At 38.2% G+C, this 18,625-nt stretch overlaps 1 protein-coding gene across 10 annotated transcripts in view; it reads left to right on the top strand.

The window, feature by feature from the left end:
• The window catches only part of ZNF283 (zinc finger protein 283), a 28,141-nt gene extending 11,141 nt beyond the window's left edge, over nucleotides 1-17,000 (top strand). For all 10 annotated transcript variants that reach the window (XM_023649858.2, XM_005596323.4, XM_023649857.2 and 7 more), the window contains one exon: nucleotides 12,050-17,000. In XM_023649858.2, coding sequence (XP_023505626.1) covers nucleotides 12,050-13,755 — 1,706 coding nt within the window. In that variant the 3' untranslated portion in view covers nucleotides 13,756-17,000. The remainder of the gene's footprint in view (nucleotides 1-12,049) is intronic.
• Nucleotides 17,001-18,625: the final 1,625 nt, after the last annotated feature.

Below are 18,625 nucleotides of genomic sequence, written 5' to 3' on the forward strand. Positions count from 1 at the left end.
GTCCCAGATTTGTCCGGTGGGGACCTGTCACGATGGCTTTTGCGTCCGTCGGCACATCTCCATCACTCTTTGAGCACCTCCTTGTTTTCTGACACAGCAACACGTTCCAGGCTCATCCCGTGCTTTCCCGTGCTCCAGCCCACTCAGCCGTTTCTTCAAGGTGCCCTGGTTTCAGTTAGTTGAGAATGGTATTTAGAAACTAAAATCTGAATACAGATTTGCTCATTTCTACTGGGAGTCGGCTGCTCCCAGGCCCTCTCAGTGGACAGAGCTAGGGACTATACTAATATGCGTATACAGCATATCCATGCAAACACATTACATCTATATATTGAAAACCGTGAGTTCACACAGACCTCTCCAATTCCAGGTCAACACTGCGGGTTTCATTTTGGCTTATTCACTTTCCGTATTTCTAACTCCCTGCTCTGACAGTGAAAAACCTGGCTTCCGTTACCCTTCACATATTTGCTTACTTGATCAAACTCTCTCTACGTAAGCAATCTTGCATCACCACCACCACCACCTTGACCCTGTGATGGCCCCTCTCATCCCAGTTGGGTTGACAACCCATGCCAGGTCCCTTACACACAGACATTTGTCCTATCCTGCTTGTCCTGACTCCCCACATGGGCAACCCTTTATACTGACACCCTTCTCACCCTGGTTGACCTTCAGTACCTTCCTCTGGGCTTCATTTGATTAAATCTTGACCGCTGAGTATGCATTTTAAAAATATCGCATGTGATGAAATGGGAAGTATTCGTTCAGCTCTTCCGCCGTGTACCAAAGTGTGACGGTTGCCGTGACGAAGACCGCTGGTGCAGTTGTTTATTGTGAATGAAACTAGCTGCTTGTTTCGTGGAACACCTTTTTTTTTTTTTTCTTGAAAGAATGACTGATGGACAAACTATGGCTATCCAGACCAAGGGAGTTGGAAAACATTTTCTTGCAAGTGAGCCTGTCACTGCAAGAACAACTAATGGTATTTGTTGCCAATGATAAAATTCAAACTTTTAAGTAAAAATGAGAATTGTGTAAAACCTATATCCGCCAATTGGAGCTTTATAGTTTCCCAATATATAAACATTTTTCTGATGAGATAAGTGGTAATATTAATGTGATTTTTTTGATGCTATATAATGAAATATGTCAATATCTCAAAGATCTACATAACTCAGTAAACCACTATTTTTCAGATAACCAGTGCATGATTACAAAATTATGCATGGATAAAGATCATCCAAATTGCAATGGTTTTTTTTTTTTTTTTTGAGGAAGATTAGCTCTGAGCTAACTTCTGCCAATCCTCTTCTTTTTGCTGAGGAAGACTGGCCCTGAGCTAACATCTGTGCCCATCTTCCTCTACTTTATATGTGGGACGCCTGTCACAGCATGGCTTGCCAAGCAGTGCCATGTCTACACCTGGGATCCAAACTGGCGAACCCCGGGCTGCCAAAGCAGAACGGGTGAACTTAACCGCTGTGCCACTGGGCCGGCCCCTGCAATGGATTTCAATGTAACATAGTATGAAAAGTTCATGGGTGTGGTTGCATATTCCACGTTGCTGCTAAGCTTTAACAAACTACCACTTCTCAAGTTTTACTGTTGTATCAAAGAATAATACCCACAATTATCTTATCAGGCTCATAAAATATTCTGCCATTTTACAATTACATATCAATGGGAGGCTGGATTTTCTTCATATATTTCAACCAAAATAGCATTGCCACAGATGGAATGCAGAAGCATGTATGAAAATCCAGTTGTCTTCTGTTAAGCCAGATATTCAAGAGATTTGCAAAAGATTAGAACAACACTTCATTAATTTTTTTGTCTTGGGAAATATAATTACTTTTCATAGAATATGTTTATTGTGTTAACATTTAATGATTTGTTTTAAAATGAATGAATACCTCTTTAAATTTCTCGGTTTTAATTTCTAAGACGGTAAACATCACAAGATATAACCCACATCAACAAAAGCTCTTTTGAGTCCTCCATGATTTTTTTAACATCTAAAAAGAAGTTAAGCTTGTATTTATTTATTTATTAACATCATTAAGCCTTACACAAAACATTCAAGTACCAAGTAATTATACTGCACGTCCTTGCATAACAATTCAAATTTATTGAACTATCTTTTGATGCTAAGTTGTACAAAACTACACTCCTTTTAGTTTACATTTGGCTACCTCAAAGTAGTTTTAGTATTAAGTTGGTCAACTGAAATCCTGTGGCTTCCTTTTAGATACACACACAGTCTTTACTCCCAAATGTTAATGTCTACAAAGCAATAAGGCATCGTTAAATAAAATAGCAATAGTTACTGCAGTTTGCAGCTGTGACCAATTATCCATAATCAAAATTTCCACAAACATCCACAGTATCATCCACCATTTAATAGCTCAACCAAAATCTACAATCACCAATAGGCAAAAATGCTAAACTTGTCTTTTTGTATTGCAAATACACTTATGCATGAGCAAGCAAGGGATTCACCAGTAAGTTTTAAGAATCTAAGGGATACCGAGACCAAAATATTTGAGAGCTACTAAGGCCTCAGATGAATGCTTGGGGGTGTTCACTGAGGTCTTTCCACTCAGGCTGGGTTGGTGCTCCAATGCACAACCTCTGGAATCTCGGACCTTGTGGAGTCACCCTGTGGATGCGTAACTTCATATTTGCTTCCAGCTCCAAGGGGCAATCTCTGCCTAGATTTTTGGGTCTTCTTTGCATGACTCCTCCCTGTAATAAACCTTAAACCACAAATTCCAGCCACCTTAGCAGCCCTGAACTGGGATCTTAATATCCTTTGCCCAGTGAGACCACTGCTGTCTATGTGGATTTCGCTTTCCTGTGCCTTGGTTTAGAGGATACAGCCAATAGAAAGGGTGAATGTTCTCCTGATATGTTTTTCTTATGTCAAAGTTTTTCATCCCTGTGCCTAGTATCCAATTTTATAGTTTTATAGTTTTTTTGTAGCAAGGCAGTAAGTCTAATGCCAGGTTTTTCTTTATGGACAGAGCTGGAAACCTCTTACCTTCATTTTCAAGAATATTTTTTGCTATACATAGAATTCTGGGTTGAAATCTTTCTTCTTTCAGCTCCTAAAGATCTTCCATTATGTTCCAGCTTCCATTTTTACTGATGTAAAGTCAGCCATCATTCTTATCGTTGTCCCTCTAGATTTACTGTGTTCTCTCTTTGGTTTTCAACTTTTTGATATGATGCTCCCGGTTGTTGCTTTTCTTTGTGTTTATCCTGCTTGCAGATGGCTAAAAATAGGCTGATGTCATTCATACATTTTTAGAAAATTTCAACTATCGTCTCTTCAAGTATTTCTTTAACTCTCTCCTCTTTCTGGGACTCCATTGCCTGAAGTTAGATTGTTTGATATTGTTGCACAGATTGGTTTTTTTTTTTTTTGGTCTTTTTTCTCTTTGTTCTTCAGTTTGGTTTTTTAGTTATTGAATTTCCATTTGGTTGAATTTTAGAGTTTCTATTTCTCTGCTGAAATTTCCCATCTGGTAACTATCCATCTTTTCTTCCAGAATCTGTAACATATAGTTGTTTAACGACCTTGTCTGCTGATTCTAACATCTGCATCATCTATTCTCTCTTTTGATTGTGTTTTTTTTTGGGGTTTTAGGTCAGATTTGCCCTGTTCTTCACTTGTCTCATAATTTTTTATTGTGTGCAGACATTTTGAATAAAAGAACAGTAAAGAATGAATCCTTCCCCTCCCCGAATGTATATGCCCTTCTTCCGTCAGTCATTTAGGATGAGGGGCTGATAACACAGATCCCGCCAAGCACGGAGCTGATCTGGGCCTGAGTCATAGCTTTTGTACAGGAGGAAGACATGTCCTCTACCCTCTGGGTCCTTCTGGCTGGGCCAGAAATTAAATCATGAGACAGAATAGCTGGAGAAAATCAAACAAAGCTTTATAACATGTATACATGGGAGACACTCAGGAAAGCTGAGCAACTCACCAAAATGGCAGAGGCTCTCGTCTTAAATACCATCTTTGGCTAAAGACAAAGGAGGGTGTTGGGGGTAGTGGTTTGGAACTTCAAGGGGGTGGAAGGGAATTTACATGGAGATGGAAATGTAAATGGGCCAACTACACACATATGACCTGAGAGATACGTTCTGCATCACATTACAGTTATCTATGCTGTTAGCTCCTTCCTCAAGTAGGCTCTTCTGTTTTAAATTCTTTTAGGCAGTTGAGGGGGAGGTCAAAGTTTCTTTCAGAGTCTTTGGTTCTTAAAAATAATCAAGCCAAAGAGACACATTTTGGGATGACCAATTCTGATCCCCCACAGTTCCACCTTTGAAACTTTAAGAAGTTTCATAGTCCAGCAGCTGAGTGGTAGATTGTTCCATCTCACTGAACACATTTCTTAGTCCTGATAATAGATCAGCCCAGTTAAATTCATTTCAGGAGAAAGTGATGCAGTGGGCTCCCAAAACTAGGCCTGTGTTGTGGAAGCAAGCAATCAGGTATTTAGTAAGAAGTATTTCTGTGGAAATAAGAAGAAAAACAAGGTTCACGGTTGGAGCAAATTGTAAACCAGTTTCAGAGCTCAGAGGACAGCCAGTTAAGATTTCTAGGGGCCAGCCCAGTGGCACAGCAGTTAAGTTTGCATGTTCCACTTCAGCAGCCTGGGGTTTGCTGTTTCAGATCACAGGTGCGGACCCAAGCACTGCTTGTCAAGCCATGTTGTGGCTGGTGTCCCACATATAAAAAGTAAAAGAAGATTGGCACGGATGTTAGCTCAGGGCCAGTCTTCCTCAGCAAAAATAGGAGGATTGGTGGCAGATGTTAGCTCAGGGCTAATCTTCCTCAGAAAACAAAGAAGATTGTAGATGTCAGTGGAAGCATCTTTTGCAGCTTAAAATGTCTCTGATGATGTCATTGAGTGTTCAGGTATCCTTTTGAGTGGCTGACACAGCAACAGGCATGCAACAGGTGATCTCTCTTGGTTATATCAAGTTGCCTGGCTTCAGTTTGCAAGGGCTTTTGGAACAAGGGTGGTTTCAGTTCTCAATGACTTCAAATAAAAATGATGGAAAAAATTGAAAGTGGTAGTTTGGAGATTTGTAGCCAGATATTTCAGGAGACCAGAAGAATTCAGGATCCAGTCCACTTCACAGGTAGAGGACAAAAACCTCAAAGACAGTTAACAGAACTAGGACCTAACATCCACAAATGTGTATTATACTTTTTACTGAAACATAATTTTTCTCTCTAAAATCACCCTCAATTTTACCAAAGACAGCCAAATTAAGACTAACGGTTTGCAAAATAAGTCTAGTTTCAATAAATTTGGCCCAGTTGTTTATGTAAGTACAGCAAGAATAGCGATTGTATAGGTTCTTTTAAACCCGTTTTCTGAAACTTTTTATAAGGAATCTCAGATTGAACTTTAAAGGCCTCTTGAGGCTAGGAAAGCCAAGGACTTATCAGACAAAGCCTGTAATACCTACAGATTTGGGTGTATTTTTCTCTTCTCGAGGTCCCGAAAATATTTAGGTGTTTCTTGCACCAGCCAGATAAGTGACCTTCCTTCCTTACCTGGTAAGGTTGCTAGGAACCCTGTAAACAAGGTACCAAGCCAACATTTCCAAGTGGCTTTATTCTGTAAAGTCTAATCTTTAATTCTCAAAAGTTGTCTGGTTATATCTGAGTCTATGCCTGTTTCTCTCAAATATGACATTTCAGTCAAAGCTTTGGTAAGATAACTAATGTTTCCAGTTGTGTCCTGTTATAAGGAGAACAAATTCTTGTTGAACTTATATAAATATCTATATTGCCATGAAAATAACAAAACTCACTTGCTAAGAGTTTCTGAATTCAGGAGGGATCAGGTAGGGAGATTCAGTTTTGTTTACAGAAGTATAATTTTCCAAATTGTTGTAAGTCATAGTTAGCTTAAGAGAAAAGAGAAAAAGTTTTTCTTAAAAAAATGTTTTTTAAAATCAATATTTCTAATAAAAGTCACAAAAATTTATAATCATATTCATCAGTTCATTCAGTCCTGTGTAATCAATTTTTGATCTTAATCTTCTGTTAGCAGTTTTATGGGGTCATCACTTTCTCCATTAGAGTTTGATAATTTCTTACCCAGTTCAGTTTTAAAATCTGAAAGTTTATCAGAAGCTTGTATTCTAGAGTAGGTATCAGGGTCCTTTTCATGAATCTCTCTGAAGATGAAAAACATTTTCAAAAGCATCAGAGTAAAACAATAACTGTCTGGAAGTGACAAAAGACTTAAAAATGACAATTGACAAGGAAATTTGGTTTATTCTGTGACACACAACACTGTAAGATAATAACGAGAATTGTGACTGACAACCAGGACAGATTAGAATTTTTTGGAATGTTATTTAATTTTTGAAATACTTAAGTCAATAACATTTACCCACACACTATCACAGGTGTCTATGAAACAATGTTTAGTTATCCATTTAACCATGGTGACTGTCAAAGAATTTTAGGTGAATGCAGAGGCTAGTTGTAAGAAAAACCTTAGTACCTGTGATTAAAGACCTGATAAAACAATATAGGAAATTTATTTTGGTAAAACACAAAATCCATACCCTGATAGACTACTCAAAGCAAAAACCTTTTATAATCTCTTTACCAAGAATAGACTAAAAGTTCAAGAAAATCATCCTTTTAAGAGAGGGGAAAAAAACAAATTCTAAGTTTGCACCAGCTTACTTTTAATATTAAAACTTACTTAAATTTAACTTTAGCCAACTTGAACATGCATAAAACTCTTTTCAGAATTTCTCTTTCACAAACCTTCTGTAACTTTCTTCTTACATTCAGAATTTGTCCCATGCCTTTTTTTTGTTGTTGTTGTTGTTTTCCTTCTTCTTGTGGTTTAGGACAAATTTATCTTTCTCTCTTTTTTTTTTTAAATTAATTTTTTTGTTTTTTGAGGAAGATTAGCCCTGAGCTAACATTTGCCACCAATCCTCCTCTTTTTTTGCTGAGGAAGATTGGCTCTGAACTAACATCTATGCCCATCTTTTTCTACTTTATATGTTGGATGCCTGCCACAGCATGGCTTGATAAGCAGTGCATAAGTCCACACCCGGGATCTGAACCCATGAACCCTGGGCTACCAAAGTGGAATGTGCAAACAACCACTGTACCATGGGGCTAGCCCCCCAATTTATCTTTCTTAACCTGACAAAAATATTTCCATTCTTTATATCTTCTTTACTAAAAACTTACATCTTACTTTGCTTGAATACAAACATTTTTCTTATTAATTTTTAGTAGCTTTAATCACATATTAGAATTTTTAACCCTTAGAAACCTTAATTTTTTATGTAAAAACTAAGTAAGTAATTACAGAGTGTCTTTTACATTAGCATACTGTGGCTTGGCAAGTTTATTAATACTTTTTATAGTTTTAGAAATATGTTACTTTATAATAAATATTTTACTTAAATACAAGACATGTTTACCAATAGACCCAAAACACCTTTTAGTTTTTTCTGTAATAAGACAAAAGTAGGTAAACTTATATTTAGTAATTAATGTCTAATATTTTATATTATTTAGAAATAATGTACATATTTAATGAATTTTCCATCATTTAATTGAGCCAAACTTCACAGTTTCAAATTACTAAAGAGATTTTTGAAGTTATTAAATACAAGTTATAAAGTATAACTTTTGCTAAAAGTTTAAACTCATCTCATTTACATTTAAATTATTTCTTCCCAACAATTATGTTTAGATTACCCATGAAAATTTCATGAGACATTAGACAAAATTAGCTATCATTTTATTACTTTTGTTAACTAGTTTTGTAATAGAGATAACATCAGCTTATTTGACCAATAAATGTACAATAAAGGCTCCATGTGTGCATCATATGCAATGCCAATAACTCTGAGGACATGTCCATTTTAATCAAACCAACAAACTTAAGTAAGCTTTCAGTTACCAAAGATTATTTCCTATCATGTTAACTTGAAAGACATGTAAGAACTTGCTTTAAGACACTTAAATAGAGCTCTTAATTTTGGCAATATCATCTGGAGGTAAAATATCACACATATAGACACACAGGTAGACACAGACAGAGACGTAAAATTTTTGTTACAAATCAGGTGCAGTGCAAAACACTAGTTGATGAGAAACATTTGTATTTCAAAGAATGGCTCTCAGGTCCTAGTAAGACGGGAGCAGAAAATCTGCATCATAAAGGCACAGAGAAAGCCATTGAGTTTTTTTCAAGATGGAGTTTCTGGGGCATATTTGCCTTATCTGTTTCTACTGTCTCAATCTCTTGTCTCAGTCAACATCTAGGAGTATTTGGGGAGGAACAGGGGAGTCTCTGGGGTTGGCAAAAGACAGGTGAACTTTGAACTGCCTTCTAGGACTGTACCTCCACCTTTGCAGGGATTTGCAAGACAAAGACAGTTGCTTCCAGTTCCCCAAAGAACCGGTTTACAGCTTGAATGACAGAAAAAGAAGCTGACCCACCCCTCCAGCTACATCCTTCCAGTGGCTTCTTTATATCAGGGAATTTTTAGCTTGAGAGGTGAATCAAAGATTTATATGTTGTAAAACTTTCAGGACAATGTATCACACCTTTAAAAGTCTGCACAAAGCATTTAACAAAGGCCCTCTTTCTAAGTGTACAATTTAACCCCAGACCAATTTACCTTGGTGGGGGAGGTTTTATTATCCTTTAAAGCACCCTGGTTTTTACCTCATGTTCTGTGGGTTCAGGCAACCTTACTGACGTCCCTTTAGTAAGTTTAATTAACACTGTCTGAAGGGCAGATTTATATGCTGTCTTACAATCAGGCATGGGAAATATTCCCTTTCTCCAGTGAGACACATTGTCTATTCTCACAATACAATCTATAATACAATCATGGAAAAAGATACAATTGCTCCATGTAAAGCCCATAAATATATTAATTTTTGTACAAAATTTCATCTAAATTCCATCATAGTTTTCATTAGGACTTTATCAATAGGTCTTGGTCTTATAATTTTGGATAGAGGAAGCATTCTCAGTCAGACATTTTTATTTTATTTTATTTTTTTCCTTTTTCTCCCCAAAGCCCCCCGGTACATAGTTGTATATTCTTCGTTGTGGGTCCTTCTGGTTGTGGCATGTGGGACGCTGCCTCAGCGTGGTTTGATGAGCGGTGCCATGTCCGCGCCCAGGATTCAAACCAATGAAACACTGGGCCGCCTGTAGTGGAGCATGTGAACTTAACCACTCGGCCATGGGGCCAGCCCCTCAGTCAGACATTTTTAAAACATACTCAGGCACAGTTGATATAACCTCTTTATATGAAGTCAGCTCAAACATTCCAACCTTTAAAATCTTATCAACACTTGTACTTTCACATTTTCTCAGTTTAACTGTAACCCAAGTGTGGGTCTTAAGGCTAGTAATTTGTTTTCTTTTTTTGGATTTCCCGTTTAATTTGGCCTTTTCATAGTGTCCAATAAAAGTTATGAGAGCTCTCACAATTTTTTCCCCCAATTTAGAAGTTTTTCCAATTTAAACAATCCATACCTGGCCACATTGACAAGTAGGATGTTAACAGCAACTTATACCAATAAGCTTAACCATGGATACAAGAGGCATCCCCAAAAGAGATTCAGAAAGTTCATATCCAAAAATAGTCAAAGCAAAGGGCTTCATTGCATGACAAGCAATGAAGGTTGAGATGACAGAGGCCTGTTATGAAAGCAGCTGGGACCCCTTATGACAAACTCCCCTGAGAGCTCACACAGCCAGATGAAGAGTGTGTCCCAGAGCCCCAGTCTACTCAACTGGCCACCAAGATGCATGCTGGTACATGCATCCTCTGGATGTCAGAGACCAGAAAGGTCACAAAGCCAAGCTCTCAAGACACAGAACAAGACAAAAGAAAAACCTCATCTGAAGCACATTAGCAGCTTTAGCTAAGCCTTGGGTATCTCAGGGCCAAATTAGTACCCAGGAGGGAGGAGCCACAGGCTTGGGGGTCATGTGTGCTTTACAGAGTACCTTGTCATTGTATGGACATTTTCTTGAAGTTGGCGGGGTGACCTGTGTCATTTACCCCATTCCATGACCACCTTTCCTTTCTCAGGACAATTCTTGAGGTGGTGAGTGCCTCAATGGCTCTTCACTGCCCACCAAATTTTTGGCCTTTTTGGCTTCCAAGATGCCCTTAGCAACAGCTTTCACTTCATGTGCGTATTCCCAGACAACAGGCTCAGAAAGATGCCTGTGTCTTATGACAAATGACAAAAAAAGACAGAGATAAAGAAAAATACTATCTCTGGGAGGAAAAAGATCTACAACCAATGAGTGCTCAACCAAATCCTAGAGTTGCTGAGTCCAAGAGGCCAGCTTCACTAAACTTTTCTCCTGCTAATCTAAATTTAGAAAAGCGAAAAACTCACCACTCTCACTTCCATTGGACCCTGCAGGCAGAGATCCAGGAGACTGATGTGGTAAGAACTCTTGCCTCCTGCCAGCTCTTGTCAGGGGTCCAGGATCTCTCAGCTGCATTAGTTCAGGAGTGAGCAGCATCCAGCCAGTGAAGTTTTATCCTATCCAGTCACCAAACTTTAGGGGAGGAAGACACATCCTTTACCCTCTGGGTCCTTCTGGCTGGGCTACAAATTAAATCATGAGACAGAACAGCAGGAGAAAATCAAACAAAGCTTTATAATATGTATATGTGGGAGACACTCAGGAAAACTGAGCAAATCACCAAAATGGCAAAGGCTCTCATCTTAAATACTATCTTCAGCTAAAGACAAAGGAGGGTGTTAGAGGTAGTGGTTTGGGACTTCAAGGGGGTGGAAGGCAATTTATGGAGATGGAAATATACATGGGCCAACTACAGACAATGTGACCTGAGAGACACATTTTACATTACTTTACATTGCATTACAGTTATCTCATGGTATTAGCTCCTTCCTGGAATAGGCCCTTCTATTTTAAATTCCTTGTTTTTTTTTTTTAAGATTAGCCCTGAGCTAAATCTGTTGCCAGTCTTTTCTTTTTTTTCTTCTTTCCCCAAAGCACCCCCGTACATAGTTGTATATTCTAGTTGTAGGTCCTTCTAGTTGTGGCATGTGGGACGCCGCCTCAGCATGGCATGACAAGCGGTGCTAGGTCTGCACCCAGGATCCGAACCAGTGAACCCTTGGCCGCTGAAGCGGAGCACGTGAACTTAACCACTCAGCCACTGGGCTGACCCCTTAAATTCTTTTAGGCAGTTATGGGGGAGGTCAAAATTTCTTTCAGGTTCTTTTGTTCTTAAAAATAATCAAGCCAAGGAGACGATTTTGGGGCAGCCAATTCTGATCCCCCACACTTTGATTAGTTTCAGTTATTTTCTGGTTTCAAATTAGATTAAAAGATCTTTCTTTGCCCTGAACTTCCCACATGACCACTGATGGGCTAAACTCTGTGTCTAAGAGTTTGAGCTGGATGGAGCTTGTAGTACAGCTCTAATTAGTTTTGTTTCACTTCTTGTTTGAACGCCAGCAGAATCTTGGAACTTAATAACTATATGAACTACAATATTTTGCCTGCTTTCTAGCCAACATCAATCTCTCAGAGAAGTTCCTGTGAGGGAGAATTATCTTGTGTAATGAGTTTGTTTCTGAGTTTCAGGATTTTCTAGATTCTAGTTCATCCTGTCAGCCTACGCAGTCATTAAAAGTTCAGCTGGAACTACACCTGGGCACAGAAAGGTTTGATTGATGGATGGGCACATTTTGGTGTCAGGGACCATCTCCATGGGAAGACAAGGGACTTGTTAGTGATCTTCCAGAAAACTGTCAGACTGAACATTAAGATCATAGAACTGAAAAATCAAAGCTGAGTTTGTCATTTGACAGGGGAGAGACTTGATGCTTAAGAGTTCAGTAAATCTCTCAATCCAGTTCCCTAGGGGTATTATTTTCAATTTGTCTTTTATTTATATTATAGAGGGCTTCTTTTTGGGTAAAGGAAATAAAGTGTGTGGTTTTCTTGTTTTCCTTCAGATCTGGAGTCAACAGATGAGACCAAAAACACATTTTCGGAAAAGGACAATTCTGAAATAAAATTTTCCCAATGGGAGATAAAGGAAAGAAGCAAAACCCTTGGCCTTGAGGCATCCATTTTCAAAAATAATTGGAACTGCGAAAGCAAATTTGAGGGACTACAAGGACCTCAGGAGGGGTACTTCAGTCAAATGATAATCAGCTATGAAGAAATGCCCACTTACAGAGAAAGCGAATCTCTTACTGCTCATCAAAGAATTCATAGTCAAGAGGAACCCTACGTTTGTAAGGAATTTGGGGAGGCTTGTAGTCCTGACTCCAAACTTGGTGAAGACGAGAGAACTCAGATGGCTGAAGAGCATTTTGAATGTAAGGAGTGTGGGAAGGACTTTTTAAATGCCTATCACCTCACTGTGCATCAGAGATTTCATACTGGTGAGAAGCCCTATGAATGTAAGGAATGTGGGAAGACCTTTAGTTGGGGATCAAGTCTCATTAAACATGTGAGAATCCATACTGGTGAGAAACCCTTTGCATGTAAAGAATGTGGGAGGACCTTCAGTCGTGGCTATCACCTTACTGAGCATCAGAAAATTCATATTGGTGTGAAATCTTATGAATGTAAGGAATGTGGGAAGGCCTTTTTTTGGGGCTCAAGCCTTGCTAAACATGAGATAATTCATACAGGTGAGAAACCTTATAAATGTAAAGAATGTGGGAAGGCCTTCAGTCGTGGCTATCAACTTACCCAGCATCAGAAAATCCATACTGGCAGGAAACCTTACGAATGTAAAGTATGTGGAAAGGCTTTTCGTTGGGGCTACCAGCTCACTCGACATCAGATATTTCACACCGGCGAGAAAGCTTATGAGTGTAAAGAATGTGGGAAGAACTTTAACTGTGGCTCAAGTCTTCTTCAGCATGAGAGAATTCATACTGGTGAGAAACCCTATGAATGTAAAGACTGTGGAAAGGCTTTTAGTCGTGGCTATCACCTTACTGAGCATCAGAAAATCCATACCGGTGTGAAGCCCTTCGAATGTAAGGAATGTGGGAAGGCCTTTACTTGGGGTTCAAGCCTTGTTAAACATGAGAGAGTCCATACCGGTGTGAAATCGCATGAGTGTAAAGAATGTGGGAAGGCCTTTGGTAGTGGCTATCAGCTTACTCGACATCAGAGATTTCACACTGGTGAGAAACCCTATGAATGTAAGGCATGTGGGAAGGCCTTTAATTGTGCCTCAAGTCTTGTTAAACATGAAAGAATTCACACTGGTGAGAAACCCTATGGATGTAAAGAATGTGGAAAGGCTTTTATTCGTGGCTATCACCTTACTCAACATCAGAGAATTCATACTGGGGAGAAACCTTTTAAATGTAAGGAATGTGGGAAGGCCTTTCGTTGGGGTTCGAGCCTTGTGAAACATGAGAGAATCCATACTGGTGAGAAATCCTATGAATGTAAAGAGTGTGGGCAGGCCTTTGATAATGGCTATCAACTTAGTTTTCATCAGATATTTCACGCTGATGAGAAACCTTATCAATGTAAGGAATTTGGGAACACCTTTCCTCATGGCTCAAGCCTTGTTCAACATGAGAGAACTCATAGTAATGATGAGCCCTACAAATATGAAGAATGGGGGGAAGCCTTTATGTGGACACCTTACTCAAATGAGACAATTGATACTGGTGAAACTTACGAGTGAAGCGATATGAAAGAACATATGGATGTTTTTGTGTGTGGATAACTTATTCAACATGAGGAGAAATCTTATTCTTGAGAAACCTTATGAACATAGGGCATGTGCAGAAGCCTTACCTGTGTATGGACAATTTACTTGTTATCAGAAGACTCTTACTAGTGAGAAGTATTTTGAATATAATGAACATGGGAAGGACTTTAGACTTCTGTACAATCTTACTGAACATCAGTTTATACTGATGTGAATCCATGTAAACGCAAGGAATGTGTGAAGATCTTTAATTCATGGCACAAAGTCTGATACACACCAGAGAATTCATGCTCATTAGAAACACCTTAAGGAAGGTGGGAACGACCTAAATGTAATTCGGTTTTTACCCTGCACATCAGAGAATTCATACTGCTGTGAAATCCTGTGAATGTAAGGAATGTGGGAAGGCTCATAGACGTGGTAAACATCTTAGAGCACATCAGAGAATTCATCCAAATGAGACACCCTTTGAATTAGAATTATAGGAAGGCTTCAGACGAGTGCTACTCAAACTATTGTCCAGAGGCAGGTGCTAGTCCACAAAATTATTAGCTGTCCATCATGAGATTAATGCAGAAAGTGAGCGTAAGTGTCTGGAAACTTCTGCAGCAATTTGATATTGCCATAACATTATCATTGTATTTTACAAAAGTAGCAGTCCACGAATAATGGGAAATAAAAAACAAAAAGTTTGTCCTTCCTCAGAAATAATTTGAGAGACAACCTTGACACTTTTTCAAACACGAGACAAATCACAATATGATTTACTTAGAATAAGAAATCCTTTGCTTGTCACCTCTCTTATTAGGATAGCAGAATATTCATACAATAGGAAGATTCGGCTAATGTGAGAATCACGGTTTTCTTATGCCCATAAAAGCACGGAGAATTTATACCAGATGTGTCCATTTAGTGAATATATAGAGCCTTCCAACACTATTCAATCTTTGTTAAACTTTAGCAAACTCATCCTAGAGAATAACCCTGTTAATGTAACAAATGTAGGAAACCCCTTATCTATGGCACAAACCATACCTATTGTCATCTCAATTCCACCTCCTTACTGCCTGTGGGCTGTTGAGCAAAATGCTCATCCCCTGTGGGCATCTTGTTTAAAATGCTGGTGAGGGTAACTATCTAATAGTGCTGTTGTAGAGACTGAGTGGGTTTAGTATGGGTCAGATTTTTGGAAGGGTGTCTGGTTATGTAACCTACGAACAATACACAATAGCTATTCTTATTATCCTCATCATTAGTATCACTACTGGTGAATTCGTAAGACAGGAATGCCCTTTTGATGTAACGGATTTAGAAAAGCTTCCCATAACCACTCATCTATTTGAATTTCAGATAGTTCATTCTGGATAAAATCTAGTAAAATGTAAAAAACTAGAGAGGATTCTTATTCAGAATTTATCCCTCAAGCTGCATCAAAAATTAAGACTGAAAAGAACTGTTATGGATTTAGTAAGTGTTAAAATGTTGGGAATATACCCGTTGAAGAATCAGGGAACATTGTGAAGCAATGTACCTGTAATGAATTCCAACAGACAGGTAGTAATTAAAATTCTCCACTCATTTCAAAATAAATTAGAAATTAAAAAGAGAACAAAAAGAAAATGTGCATTTGGGAATTCCTTCCCAAGATTGTGCTATGACAATTTTCAGACATTCAGAAAGTTTAAAGCGTAGTATAATGAACATCCATATACTCTGTGTAGAATCAATAGTTCTTACTATTTGGCCATATTTGCTTTCTCTCTGAATATATATGTATGTATGTGTATTTATGCTCATGTACCATTTGACTTATGATGTGGAAATCATGAAACTTCTTTCCTGAACACATCAGCATGCTTCTTTTAAGAATAAGAACTGTCCTATTCTTAACTCTAATACCATGGTCACACAAGAAAATCATCAATAATTCTGTAATAATCTTTTATATTCACTTCATATTTCCGAGTGAATCTCATATTTGGATATTAGAATGCATCTCAAAGTCGATGACTTCTCACAATTGCTTTCAACCAGGTGTCTGTCATGATTTAGTGCTAGCATCAAAGCATATTAGTTATGATGAGATGAGTGTTTATATACTCACAGAATAACCCTTTAAAAATTATTCATTTCCAAAAATTTCAGTTCCATCAAAACTGCATTGACAAACAAATGTCTGTAGTTTGTCTCAGTCATTGTTTTAATCTGCATCTCACCTCGATGTCCATTTTGTGCGGACAGACCACTCATGAACTCACTGTTCAGTGATTACCATCTAGTGGTTGACAGCGTTGTCCCACACAATTGCAATTTTAATAATCAGTATAACACAAAGCAGAATACTTCGAGTGTTTTAATAGGATGAATCATTCCTAATCAGTATTTTATTCCTCCTGGGTACCATATTTGCATTTTAGCTAGGAGATGTGGAGATGGTGCCTTATCCCAGTATTTCTGAAGTGATTTCTCAAAAATCACCAGTCCTTAACAGTACTTGAAAAACGAGGGGGCTTCTCTGGTTAAAGCAGCTTATGAAGCAAAATCTAAATCCCCTCTTAAGGAACAACCAAAAAGCACCTTATCAGTTTATCAAAAGACTTGAGATTATTCTAGTGAAGAAAAGTGCTGAACTTTGTTTAAATTGGTGTATCTCAAACTTTGCCCTGGAAATACCAATTTCCCTTACTTAGGGATGTGAAACTGCATTGGGAAATGTTGCCATAACTAAAAGAAACTCGGAAGTTGCAAGTTTCAGTCACCAGTTCTGGCTCTTAGCTGTGATGGCATGGCAGTTAGCGTCATGCTCTCAAAAGGATGCCTTCTAATGTTCTCTCTTATTTGTGAGTAAAAGTCTTCGTTGTATCTAAGTAGAAATGGCTCCTGGGTTGTATCAAATGTCATTTCATCATCTCTTCCTACAATTGTATAGACTGACTTTGTTACTGTGATAATTTATGATGACAGATTCTTTGACTTCTTCCCATTCCTGGATATGCCCAGGTTAGTCATTGATGCATTCTTTTCTGTTTTTTGGGGATGCACTGCTTGATTTCATTTGCTGTTATTTTATTTAGAGTTTTTACATCTCATGAGTGAGACTGTATAATAGTTTTCTTTTTAAATGTATTTCTGTTTGTTTTTGCATTGCAATTGCCTGTTTTTAAAATTGGATGACTGTATTGGGTTGTTTTGTTTTGAATTAGAGATCCTTAATCACTTTTCTAGTTCCATATGTTGCTTTTCTTGTCTTTGAATTCCTACTTTGGACACCACAAATTCACTGTGTGCCCAGCACAATTTCTTTAAGGAGCCTTCATAGTCCTGTAGTCCCAGCTAAGATCCATATAAAAGGAACTTTCCAACACAGCCCTTCACTGAAAATCCTTCCTTCTGTGTTCTTGGGAATACTGTATTGGGAGGTTGGAGCTCCTCATAGGACTGTTACGATCATGCGTGTACGTGTCTTACAGAGCACACGTGTACTCTGTAGATACTGCACACCATGTACTTTCTGTATATTCCGGACGTGGAATTGCTTGGGTTTGGTCCTGAGTATGTCTGTGTTCAACTTTAGTAAGTTCAGTTCTTCTAAATAGATTCCCAAACAAATGTACTGACTGGCACTCCACCAGCAGCGTATGAGTGTTCTTTCTCCATATCCTTGACAATACTTAGCATCATGAGTTAAAAAATTTTTTTCTTTTTTGCTACTCTGGTGGGTATATAGTGGTACCTGATTGCCATCACTGTGGTTTACATTTCCACTTTTTCTGATTGTTGGCGTTTTGGATATTCTTGCAATCTCTCTCCACTCCTTGCTCCTGACACTGGATGCATTAGGTGCGTCTTGCTTCACAAAGCATCTGTACAACCTGTAGGACAACACTTAACACCCAGGCCATGGCTCTGTGTGTGTTTGTGTGTGTGTATGTTCATCCTCCAGCAGACAGTGAGCTGGTTGATGGCTGTGATGAAATCGGCTTCATCTCGGTATCTCCAGCTCCCGGTATGAACTATGACCCGTAGATGTTAGACACAGGATACAAACTGACTGAAGCAATGAGAAACTATATGGAGTCAGATAACAGGTTTACAGAAGGACAGCGGGCTCCAGAGATTTTTGACTCATCAGCAAAATGAAATGTACAGAGAGATTCTCTTCCAGTTTTCACTCTGCATCTCCTGGTGTTGGTTGGTACCATGATAGGTTGCTAGACGTTCTATGCTGACATGACAACATCCAGAGGAAAAAGAGAGATCATTTCCTGTGACTCTCTCTTAGGAGCAAGGAAGCATTGCCCATTAGCCAAGAGTGTACGTGTGCTCTTGCATTAATTGCTAAAATGGGTTATGCATAATTTCTGAAATAATTACTGGTTTTATTTTAAATTAGTCACAGACTTTCTAACATTTCATTTAAATAAGAATTCTAGCAGACTCATAAATTTCATTAACTTTTCATGCATGTATGAAGAAAGAACCAGAATAAAGTAGATCATTTATTTTAACAAAAATTTTACAAATATGTATACAGTTCATAAAACATGACAATTTAAATGTATGTATAATTAAGACCACCAAACATAATTACAGACCATTGAGAGGTTAATGTTTATTTTAAAAAGACAGCAAAAATTCTGAAGTATTAAAGTCTATATATTTAGTGAGAACAGTTACTAGGAGTTTTTTATTATCTGATTTTTGGGAGCTGTGGGGAACAGGGGAAATATTATTGGTCTAACCTTGTAAGTATTTTTTCCTCCCAGAGTCAGAGGAGCCTACTCTTTTAATTCCTGGAATTCTGTTAGCCTCAAGACTAAAGATGGCCAAAATTTACAATGAG

Source organism: Equus caballus, chromosome 10, assembly GCF_041296265.1.
Source record: "Equus caballus isolate H_3958 breed thoroughbred chromosome 10, TB-T2T, whole genome shotgun sequence".
Taxonomy (NCBI): Eukaryota; Metazoa; Chordata; class Mammalia; order Perissodactyla; family Equidae; genus Equus; species Equus caballus.